This window comes from Nematostella vectensis, chromosome 9 (assembly GCF_932526225.1).
Source record: "Nematostella vectensis chromosome 9, jaNemVect1.1, whole genome shotgun sequence".
Taxonomy (NCBI): Eukaryota; Metazoa; Cnidaria; class Anthozoa; order Actiniaria; family Edwardsiidae; genus Nematostella; species Nematostella vectensis.
This window is the reverse complement of record NC_064042.1, coordinates 15,420,977-15,433,931: the sequence shown is the minus strand read 5'-3', so window position 1 is coordinate 15,433,931 and position 12,955 is coordinate 15,420,977. Positions and strand designations below refer to the sequence as shown.

General features: G+C 39.2%; 1 protein-coding gene across 2 annotated transcripts in view; it reads left to right on the top strand.

Moving 5' to 3' along the window:
- LOC116614235 (centrosomal protein of 63 kDa) overlaps window positions 1-12,955 on the top strand; it is a 29,085-nt gene that overhangs the window by 3,492 nt on the left and 12,638 nt on the right. For both annotated transcript variants that reach the window (XM_048732185.1, XM_048732184.1), the window contains 7 exons: window positions 1,274-1,369; window positions 3,344-3,427; window positions 8,343-8,402; window positions 11,371-11,484; window positions 11,645-11,746; window positions 12,459-12,611; window positions 12,706-12,768. In XM_048732185.1, coding sequence (XP_048588142.1) covers window positions 1,274-1,369; window positions 3,344-3,427; window positions 8,343-8,402; window positions 11,371-11,484; window positions 11,645-11,746; window positions 12,459-12,611; window positions 12,706-12,768 — 672 coding nt within the window. The remainder of the gene's footprint in view (window positions 1-1,273; window positions 1,370-3,343; window positions 3,428-8,342; window positions 8,403-11,370; window positions 11,485-11,644; window positions 11,747-12,458; window positions 12,612-12,705; window positions 12,769-12,955) is intronic.

Sequence of the window (12,955 nt, the reverse complement as noted above, 5' to 3'; positions counted from 1 at the left end):
TGCCACATGACATATAGGTTACAGAAAACTAGCTTTTATACTTACATGCTTTTTTGTTTATCATGCTCCGTGCGAGCTAGCGCTCGCTACTTTGCAAAATGCGAATTCCTTCCCCATGTGGCGAATTTTATTGCTGACTAGTACGTTCGCCACGGTGGCGAACACCTGTTTCCTATACTCGTGGATTTTGAATCACAATCTTTCACCTGGAAAATCTTATTTTTATTGTTAAGATAATGTACTGATGAAAATCTCAAATCGAAAAAACACAGGCCGAAGAATTAACTCTCTCTCGCTTTGCACTGTTTTCTAGTTCTGGGTAGCATAATATTTTCACGAAGAGGATAATTCTTGACAATCTCCAGTTACTATTGGTAACCATATTGTTACTATGTTTCTCTGGTACTTTATTTCGCAAAAAAGGATGGGCATATGTCGCATGATTTTGCGATTTTGGTGCAAAATCATTTCAATTTCGCAAAAATGTCAAAAACGCATTTCTCTGAGAATTAAACTTTACAATAAAGCAAAACCGTAAAAATCATATTGTGCTTGATGCTATTTTCTAACACATTGACATACATCAAAGCTGTGACACAAAAGTTAAGAATGATAAGTTCTTAATCGTCTTGGTTGTCATAAAAGAAAAGGAAACAAAACGGAAGTTGTATTGAATTTTGTGGTATTTAAGGTTGTAGGAATAGGATTTTGCGGGGCTTAAATGTCGCGAAATTAAAGAGACCAATTAGGTATTTTGATTAAATTGTTCGCTATAGCTTCTCGGTTGTGGCTAATTCCTCATCAGTGTGGCTAATTCTTTTGGCTTATAATCAGTCACAGTGGCTTATTCCCAAAAAGATCCTTATAAGAAAAAGTCGTCTCCTGTCACACCTTATGGTATTCTTCTGAATAGCAAATGTGAAGAGAAGGTCTGGGCGCAGAGGAATGCACTCCAGACCCTTACCCAGGGGGCCAAAGGGCCACTTGCGGTTCTCAATGGACTTGCTATTTGTAGACAAAACTATAAAGCTGGATCACATTGGTATATAGCCAAATCCAACAATAAAGGTCCCGTGGAGATAAAAAAATAGTCAGAATTTGATCAGAGAACTCACTCACTCACTCACTCCCTACCATCCCCCCCCCCCCCTGGAAAAATTAGGTCCACCTTTTCTGATTTTGCACCCCCCAAGAAAAGTCATTTTTTGATACTTTTTTGCTTAAGAAATTAAACAGACTTTTCACTTGCCTCTCTGTTATGGTGCTGTTTCAGGTGGATGAATACCAGCGGAAGGTGGAGGACATGGAACTCTCTCAGAGAGATGTCATCGCACAATATGAAGAACAAGTGATACGTCTAAAGGGAGAGGTAGGAAAATCAGCAAAAGATGAAAACCTGGCATTTGTACAGCACCAATATCAATTGCTTGCTCCACATTGGTTTTGGCACTTTAGATGTATGACTTCCCAACAAGTCAGCATTGTTCTATGACATTAATGCTATGGCTGACAATAAGGAAAGAAACCAGAAACCTTGAAATTTGAAGTACCATTCAAAATCTAAAGTTGTTTGGCCTTTTTGTTCTCCAAAATTAACTCCATGATTTGGGAAATTGGTTGTGATTCATGATTTGTTGATCATTGATTCCATTTTTGTATTGTTTGGTGATTCTGTTGATCATTGATCCCATTTGTGTACTGTTTGGTGATTCTGTTGATCATTAATTCCATTTAATGTGTACTGTTTGGTGATTCTGTTGATCATTGATTCCATTTGTGTATTTTTTGGTGATTCTGTTGATCACTGATTCCATTTGTGTACTGTTTGGTGATTCTGTTGATCATTGATCCCATTTGTGTACTGTTTGGTGATTCTGTTGATCATTGATTCCATTGTGTACTGTTTGGTGATTCTTTTGATAATCGATTCCATTTCAGTACTGTTTGGTCATGCTTTTAATCATTGATTCCATTTGTATACTGTTTGGTGATTCTGTTGATCATTGATTCCGTTTGTGTACTGTTTGGTGATTCTGTTGATCATTCATCCCATTTGTGTACTGTTTGGTTATTCTGGTGATCATTGATTCCTTTTGTGTACTGTTTTGGTGATTCTGTTGATCATTGATTCCAATTGAGGACTGCTTGGCGATTCTTTTGATCATAGATTCCATTTGAGTACTGTTTGGTGATTCTGTTAATCATCGATCCCATTTGTATACTGTTTGGTGATTCTTTTGCATTGTTCCCATTTGTGTGCTGTTTTAACCCATTGACTCCTGGCTTTTTTGAGCTGAATTTACAAAAAACAGACTGAAAACAGATACCTCCCCCCCTATTCTGAGTTTTATATAGCCCATCAAAGTCAAACATTGCTTTTCGGTCCCCACTTTTAATCCCTCGTCGCTGTGCTGAAGCCAGCACAAGTTGATGATTGTGTGTATTTTTGATCAAAAATAAAGCTATGAGCATATTAGGAGAGTGTCTCAGGACATCATGAAGTCTACTGAGGCATAATTGAGTGCTTTGCTTATGGATATTTGCAAGCAAAGGTGGATTCATGATGATTTTTTCTTGTTTTGCTTTGCCTGGATGAGAAAATAATTTTCTAATGAATCACCACAGCTCTCCTAAATGCTGTCTTTTCTGAAACCAAATTGATTCCAAAATTGTTTACACTGCTATTCTGGGTCTGTATGACCTGGAATTTATTTGTTTGGCTTCGGGGTGAAAAGATTTATAAAAAAAACATCTGACTTTGGGGAGAGGAGTGTTGACTGGCCCTCCCCTCGTGAATTTTCCCCTGGATCTCCCAGAATGCTTTGCAATATGTTAAGGCATCTTCATGGTTTTACAAGCTTTCAAGGAGTGGACATTGTGTTTTGAGGCCATGGAAATGTACCTGGAGGTATCTATTTGTGTCTTGAGCTGTGTTTGCTGATCTCTCTCCCTTGTGTAGTATTTTGAGCGTTTTATTGAGAGGGGTGATTCTGCTTTTCTCTCCTTGTTCGATTTGAAATTTGTCAAAGAACCTGTGCTATTATTTGGCTTAAGAGTAGTTGCCAACACCTTGGTTGGATGCATATCTTCAAGATCATTTATCCCTTAGACTGATGCCTGAGTATCTTCATCTTGTTGTGTTTATTTTGCATTTATGAATTTTTTTGGGTTGTGGGTACTTCTCAAAGCCGGTACAGGCCGGTTGAGGGGTCAATGTGTTAAGATTCTTTTGATTTTTTTCCATTTTGTTTACTGTGTGATGGGTCATTTAATCATTGATTCCAATTTGAGCACGGTTTTGGGATACTATTGATAATTGATTCCATGTCGTGTGATTTGACAGGTGGATAACCTAAAGGTGGAGCATGAAAAGTTGCAGAAGAAGACTGGGAAGCAGGCCATGCAAGTGGAGAAAGAGCGTGACCAGGTAACGCAACACTTGGCAACATTAGATAGGGTGGCGCAACACTTGACAACATTAGATAGGGTGACGCAACACTTGACAACATTAGATATGGTGACGCAACATTAGATAGGGTGACACAACACATGGCAACATTAGATAGGGTGACGCAACACATGGCAACATTAGATAGGGTGACGCAACACATGGCAACATTAGATAGGGTGACGCAACCCTTGACAACATTAGATAGGGTGACGCAACATTAGATAGGGTGACTCAACATTAGATAGGGTGACACAACAATAGATAGGGTGACACAACAATAGATAGGGTGACGCAACCATACATAGGGTGACGCAACAATAGATAGGGTGACACAACCCTTGACAACATTAGATAGGGTGACACAACACTTGACAACATTAGATAGGGTGACGCAACATTAGATAGGGTGACACAACATTAGATAGGGTGACGCAACCATACATAGGGTGACGCAACAATAGATAGGGTGACACAACCATACATAGGGTGACGCAACATTAGATAGGGTGACACAACCCTTGACAACATTAGATAGGGTGACGCAACATTAGATAGGGTGACACAACAATAGATAGGGTGACGCAACAATAGATAGGGTGACCCAACATTAGATAAGGTGACCCAACAATAGATAGGGTGACGCAACAATAGATAGGGTGACGCAACAATAGATAGGGTGACGCAACATTATATAGGGTGACGCAAGATTATATTGGGTGACACATCATTAGATAGGAAGACCCAACAATAGATAGGGTGACGCAACATTAGATAGGGTGACACAACCATACATAGGGTGACGCAACAATAGATAGGGTGACCCAACATTAGATAAGGTGACCCAACAATAGATAGGGTGACGCAACAATAGATAGGGTGACGCAACAATAGATAGGGTGACCCAACATTAGATAAGGTGACCCAACAATAGATAGGGTGACGCAACATTAGATAGGGTGACGCAACATTAGATAGGGTGACGCAACATTAGATAGGGTGACCCAACATTAGATAGGGTGACGCAACAATAGATAGGGTGACCCAACATTAGATAAGGTGACCCAACATTAGATAGGGTGACTCAACATTAGATAGGGTGACGCAACATTAGATAGGGTGACCTAAAAATAGATAGGGTGACGCAACAATAGATAGGGTGACCCAACATTAGATAGGGTGACGCATCATTAGATAGGGTGACCTAAAAATAGATAGGGTGACGCAACAATAGATAGGGTGACCCAACATTAGATAAGGTGACCCAACATTAGATAGGGTGACTCAACATTAGATAGGGTGACGCAACATTAGATAGGGTGACCTAAAAATAGATAGGGTGACGCAACAATAGATAGGGTGACCCAACAATAGATAGGGTGACGCAACATTAGATAGGGTGACCTAAAAATAGATAGGGTGACGCAACAATAGATAGGGTGACCCAACATTAGATAGGGTGAGGCATCATTAGATAGGGTGACACAACCATACATAGGTGACGCAACAATAGATAGGGTGACCCAACATTAGTTTGGGTGACACAACCATACATAGGGTGACGCAACAATAGATAGGGTGACACAACATTAGAAAGGGTGACGCAACAATAGAAAGGGTGACCCAACAATAGATAGGGTGACGCAACAATAGATAGGGTGACACAACATTAGTTAGGGTGACACATCATTAGATAGGAAGACCCAACAATAGATAGGGTGACGCAACATTAGATAGGGTGACACAACCATACATAGGGTGACACAACATTAGATAGGGTGACACAACATTAGATAGGGTGACACAACAATAGATAGGGTGACACAACATTAGATAGGGTGACCCAACATTAGATAAGGTGACCCAACATTAGATGGGGTGACCCAACAATAGATAGGGTGACGCAACATTAGATAGGGTGACACAACCATACATAGGGTGACACAACATTAGATAGGGTGACACAACATTAGATAGGGTGACACAACCATACATAGGGTGACACAACATTAGATAGGGTGACACAACATTAGATAGGGTGACACAACAATAGATAGGGTGACACAACATTAGATAGGGTGACCCAACATTAGATAAGGTGACCCAACATTAGATAGGAAGACCCAACAATAGATAGGGTGACGCAACATTAGATAGGGTGACGCAACATTAGATAGGGTGACACAACATTAGATAGGGTGACACAACCATACATAGGGTGACACAACATTAGATAGGGTGACACAACATTAGATAGGGTGACACAACATTAGATAGGGTGACACAACCATACATAGGGTGACGCAACATTAGATAGGGTGACGCAACAATAGATAGGGTGACCCAACAATAGATAGGGTGACCCAACAATAGATAGGGTGACGCAACATTAGATGGGGTGACGCAACAATAGAAAGGGTGACGCAAAAATAGATAGGGTGACACAACAATACATAGGGTGACGCAACAATAGATAGGGTGACGCAACATTAGATAGGGTGACGCAACATTAGATAGGGTGACGCAACATTATATAGGGTGACGCAACATTATATAGGGTGACGCATCATTAGATAGGGTGACGCAACGCGTGACGCCATTAGATAGGGTGACACAACCATACATAGGGTGACGCAACATTAGATAGGGTGACGCAACAATAGATAGGGTGACCCAACAATAGATAGGGTGACCCAACAATAGATAGGGTGACGCAACATTAGATAGGGTGACACAACATTAGATAGGGTGACACAACCATACATAGGGTGACACAACATTAGATAGGGTGACACAACATTAGATAGGGTGACACAACATTAGATAGGGTGACACAACCATACATAGGGTGACGCAACATTAGATAGGGTGACGCAACAATAGATAGGGTGACCCAACAATAGATGGGGTGACGCAACAATAGATAGGGTGACGCAACATTAGATGGGGTGACGCAACAATAGAAAGGGTGACGCAAAAATAGATAGGGTGACACAACAATACATAGGGTGACGCAACAATAGATAGGGTGACGCAACATTAGATAGGGTGACGCAACATTAGATAGGGTGACGCAACATTATATAGGGTGACGCAACATTATATAGGGTGACGCATCATTAGATAGGGTGACGCAACGCGTGACGCCATTAGATAGGGTGACGCAACACGTGACGCCATTAGATAGGGTGACGCAACACGTGACGATATTATATAGGGTGACGCAACGCGTGACGCCATTAGATAGGGTGACGCAACGCGTGACGCCATTAGATAGGGTAACGCAACGCGTGACGTCATTAGATAGGGTAACGCAACGCGTGACGCCTTTAGATAGGGTAACGCAACACATGACGCCATTTGATAGGATAACGCAACACATGACGCCATTTGTTAGGATAACGCGTTGCGTTTGCTTAACAATTACGATTAACACTTTTTTCCTAATTACACTACAGTGCTGCAAAGAAAAACTAATTCTAATTGAAGTCCTGTGATTAAACTGCATTTACATAGTGTACCAGGATTGACTCTTTGCCTCGATTTGAAGCATTTCCTTGCTAACGATGGAGCTTAATTTAGAATCTTTCTCAGTTAAGTCTAGGTAGAACCCCCACTGGTTTTCCTAAAATAGAATTCCATCAGAAATGTTATTGGCTCTTTCTCCGACACGCTCAAGTGCAGTCCAACGATATTTTATAATGTGCGAATCGAGAAACAGCTAACAAGACATGCCATTAATGTAACTGGACTTACCGTTAGTATAGCTTCTGTTGTTGAAACGGATCAAAGTTGAATAGCGACATGTATCTGGTAGGTGGTGATACCGATATTGTACACAGCACTTACTTTTCGAACGCGTTGATTATGGAATAAGTACGCTCTGGCGTATCAAAGTACTCCAGAGAAAAGCACGATTTTTCTCGCAATTATTGCTAATTACTGACTATTTACTGACTGCTTTTAAAATTATTACTTGCCATTGTCAAGAGAACAGCACCACACTCTGGTATTGAACGTTAATAAATAGCTTTCTGTGTACATACTCTTAATCACTTGTAAGGAGGGCCAAAGTTCTCAACTCTTTTTTCACTGATATGTGTTGTTGTTTTATTTTTTATTTACTATTCGATTTTTCTGTTTTGATTAGAATTTGCTCGTTATTCAAAAGCCTTGCACAAACTCAGACTCAGAATAAAGAAGCTTTATGCTGTTTTGAAAACAAATAGCAAAGCTTTCAACATTTTAGGGGTGTAAAACTAAATGTTACACGGGCGATTTTTAAAATCTCAGATTAATTCATCATTATTATCACATCGTTTTTCGTTTTTCCTATAAAAATTGAGTTATTGCTATAACTATTTGAACCGAGTGATTGTTTTTACTGACTTTGCTATAAATGCGACCTCAAATAAAACCGTCATTATTCATAACCTTCTTACAAACCATTTCTATAGATTAGTTTACGTCGTGCTGTGCTATTGTGCTTATATCAATGTCCGCTCTTAGTCGGGCTTCTATGCGTTAATTTTTTTTATCTGGATCTAACAACTTATGATAATAACTTAACTCTAATAACTTATTACATTATTTCGCAACACTTATCACATGTCTTATTTTATAAGTTTTCACCAAAATTACATTTTCGGAATTGTTTTCTTAGTAAAAGGATACATACTTTGAAAAGTGATACGCTTTTTTTGCATCGCAAATTGAAATTTTCGCATATTATTTTTCGTGTCACTTGAATTTTGCAATATTTTGAGATCGCGAAATTAACGTGAAGTAACGAAAGTCCCCACCTACGTAATCAGATAGATAGGGAGAAGAGAAGAGTGTCCATTCACACTATAAATAACTCCTTTCTTTCTATAAATAACTCCTTTCTCGCCAGCTACTAGCGGACCTAAAGGCCAAAGAAACGGAGCTACAGCGGTCAAGAGAGAGGGTGGAGGTGGGCTGATATTAGATTAAATTCAACGTTTATCTGCGGTCTCTCTCTCAAGAGCCCTGATGTAATGTTCCTCTTGCTTTGCAAGTAATTTTGTATCAGGAATTCACTTTTCTTGCTCAATCAAACAGCATTCTACACACCAGGGAAATAAAGCAACACAAGGTTCAGATGGTATATTTTACATGTCTGGGAAATAAAGCAACACAAGGTTTAGATGGTATATTTTACATGTCTGGGAAATAAAGCAACACAATGTTTAGATGGTAATTTTACATGTCTGGGAAATAAAGCAACACAGGTTCAGATGGTATATTTTACATGTCTGGGAAATAAAGCAACACAAGGTTCAGATGGTACATTTTACATGTCTGGGAAATAAAGGAACACAAGGTTCAGATGGTATATTTTACATGTCTGGGAAATAAAGGAACACAAGGTTTAGATGGTATATTTCACATGTCTGGGAAATAAAGCAACACAAGGTTTAGATGGTATATTTTACATGTCTGGGAAATAAAGCAACACTAGGTTCAGATGGTATATTTTACATGTCTGGGAAATAAAGGAACACTAGGTTCAGATTGTATATTTTACATGTCTGGGAAATAAAGAAACACTAGGTTCAAATGGTATATTTTACATGTCTGGGAAATAAAGCAACACTAGGTTTAGATGGTATATTTTACATGTCTGGGTAATAAAGCAACACTAGGTTCAGATGGTATATTTTACATGTCTGGGAAATAAAGAAACACTAGGTTCAGATGGTATATTTTACATGTCTGGGAAATAAAGCAACACTAGGTTTAGATGGTATATTTTACATGTCTGGGTAATAAAGCAACACTAGGTTCAGATGGTATATTTTACATGTCTGGGAAATAAAGAAACACTAGGTTCAGATGGTATATTTTACATGTCTGGGAAATAAAGAAACACAAGGTTTAGATGGTATATTTTACATGTCTGGGAAATAAAGCAACACTAGGTTCAGATGGTATATTTTACATGTCTGAGAAATAAAGGAACACTAGGTTCAGATTGTATATTTTACATGTCTGGGAAATAAAGAAACACTAGGTTCAGATGGTATATTTTACATGTCTAAGAAATAAAGCAACACTAGGTTTAGATGGTATATTTTACATGTCTGGGTAATAAAGCAACACAAGGTTCAGATGGTATATTTTACATGTCTGGGAAATAAAGAAACACTAGGTTCAGATGGTATATTTTACATGTCTGGGAAATAAAGCAACACTAGGTTTAGATGGTATATTTTACATGTCTGGGTAATAAAGCAACACTAGGTTCAGATGGTATATTTTACATGTCTGGGAAATAAAGAAACACTAGGTTCAGATGGTATATTTTACATGTCTGGGAAATAAAGAAACACAAGGTTTAGATGGTATATTTTACATGTCTGGGAAATAAAGCAACACTAGGTTCAGATGGTATATTTTACATGTCTGGGAAATAAAGGAACACTAGGTTCAGATTGTATATTTTACATGTCTGGGAAATAAAGAAACACTAGGTTCAGATGGTATATTTTACATGTCTGGGAAATAAAGCAACACTAGGTTCAGATGGTATATTTTACATGTCTGGGAAATAAAGAAACACAAGGTTTAGATGGTATATTTTACATGTCTGGGAAATAAAGAAACACTAGGTTCAGATGGTATATTTTACATGTCTGGGAAATAAAGAAACACTAGGTTCAGATGGTATATTTTACATGTCTGGGAAATAAAGCAACACAGGTTCAGATGGTATATTTTACATGTCTGGGAAATAAAGGAACACAAGGTTTAGATGGTATATTTTACATGTCTGGGAAATAAAGCAACACTAGGTTCAGATGGTATATTTTACATGTCTGGGAAATAAAGAAACACTAGGTTCAGATGGTATATTTTACATGTCTGGGAAATAAAGGAACACTAGGTTCAGATGGTATATTTTACATGTCTGGGAAATAAAGCAACACAGGTTAAGATGGTATATTTTACATGTCTGGGAAATAAAGCAACACAAGGTTTAGATGGTATATTTTACATGTCTGGGAAATAAAGCAACACAAGGTTCAGATGGTATATTTTACATGTCTGGGAAATAAAGCAACACAAGGTTTAGATGGTATATTTTACATGTCTGGGAAATAAAGAAACACTAGGTTCAGATGGTATATTTTACATGTCTGGGAAATAAAGCAACACTAGGTTCAGATGGTATATTTTGCATGTCTGGGAAATAAAGCAACACAGGTTCAGATGGTATATTTTACATGTCTGGGAAATAAAGGAACACAAGGTTTAGATGGTATATTTTACATGTCTGGGAAATAAAGAAACACTAGGTTCAGATGGTATATTTTACATGTCTGGGATATAAAGAAACACTAGGTTCAGATGGTATATTTTACATGTCTGGGAAATAAAGCAACACTAGGTTCAGATGGTATATTTTACATGTCTGGGAAATAAAGCAACACAGGTTCAGATGGTATATTTTACATGTCTGGGAAATAAAGCAACACAAGGTTTAGATGGTATATTTTACATGTCTGGGTAAACAGAGTAGTCTGCTGACGTTTCGATAGTTAGCCCTTCGACTCTGTTTTCTTATACGCGTACAAAATACCTTTTCAACCCCGTGTTCCTTTGTTTCCCTGATTCTACCATGCCTACGCAAACCATCTAGTTATTCTATACAGCTTGTCTGAAGTTTTTTTTGTCATGCCATCTAGTTATTCTATACAGCTTGTCTTAGTTTTTTTTTTAGTCATACCAACCCCACATATGTTTGAAACAAGTTCATGCAACTGAAGGCTATATATTTTGACGATTAAGCTCACTGCGTCACTTTTTTTGTTTTGTTTTTGTTTACGATTGTTGTTAGGCAAAACAGTATTTGAGCCTGTAGTTGCTCGTTGGGTGATTATATTTATTTCCACCTTCAGGAGTACAAGGAGAAAATGATGGACTGGGATGGAGCGCGGCGGGCCTGGGAAGAAAGGGTCCGTGGACTAGAAAATCAGAAGAAGTCACTCATCGAGAAGCACGACCTGACGCAGGTACTGCTGCTCACCAGGCTCTTCTCAACACATGTTTTGGCAACAAGATAGTTTTGTTTGGGAACAACATATTTGCAATCGCACCTAGAAAAAAAATCGGAGGGAAACTTGATTGGTGCACCACTTTGTGTCTGAGATCTCAATTTTATTTGCTCTATAGCAACAGTTGCTAGGTTACCAGACCCAGTTAAGCAAGCGACGGCAGATGCTGGAAGCGTCGGAACGGGATCGGATCCGGGAAATCGAGGATCTGGATGCACAGGTAGCCCAGTAAATTCATCTATATATTTGATATAGCTGTGCCGTTAGAAGAAGTACACACGATGTTCTGTTCGCGTTGAGAAACCTTGCTGTTATACCGCTGTATGCCGTATATGCACCGCTGTGTCCGTTATTTGTTATGAATGCTTTACAGCCGTTTAAAATGTGCCCGTCAGTACCCGACATTTGTAACAATTGCTTTACAGCCGTTAAAAATGTGCCCGTTATTTGTGACGAATGCTTTACAGACGCTAAAAATGTGCCCGTCTTTTTCACGAACGCTTTACAGCCGCTGAAAATGTGCCATCAATTATTGCGATTGCTTTACAGTCGCTGAAAATGTGTCGTTATTTATTACAAATGCTTTACAGCCGCTAATAATGTGCCGTCATTTGTTACGAATGCATCACAGCCGCTAGAAACTCAATGAGGTTTGAATGTTTATGGTCAGGTTTTAAGGTCACGTGATTCATATATTTGATTGTTTCTTATGCCAACTAAAGCATTCATCGGTACGCTGATTGGCTAATGATGTTCATGTCAATCAATCAGTTTTAGATGACCGTTTTTGAGAATTAGTGAGCACCGTTCTTGATGCCGTCGCCATCGTATTTGCGTAAGGTCCCTAATGTCAAGCTGGCCAGGGTAGCGCGCGTCGCACTGTTCAAGGCGACTTGTAACAGTGCATTTCTTACACTCTTACGCCTTTCCAGCTGAAGCGGGTCAGGGACGAGTCTGAGAGCAAGGAAGGGATGATCGATGAATTGAGAAAGTCGCTGGACAAGGCGCTGTCTGAGGGTAGGGAACAGGCTAACGAGACAGCGCAGCTACAGGAAGACTTGAGGATGGCCGTGTCTGCTATACAGGTCGGTGAAGGGGACTCACAATATGTAATTTGTAGTTTGTTGTTTATCGCAAACCGCTGTGTAGATTCTAACGCGATGCTAATTCTATTTGCAGCAACTCGAGGCAGAGCGCGATCAGTTGCAGGTGGAGTTACAAGCTCGTGATGACCTCATACTGGTGAGAACAGATGATTATGATGATGGTGGTCATTTGGTGGTGGTGATAATAGTGACCTTAAGCAACGACGACGGCAACGTGGAAGACGACGGCAAAAAACTATGGAATTTGATTCAATAGCAGCACGTGAAAATGCGTTCTGTCTAATAAATTTCAGCCGTTTTCCACCAAACCACGACGTGAGAAA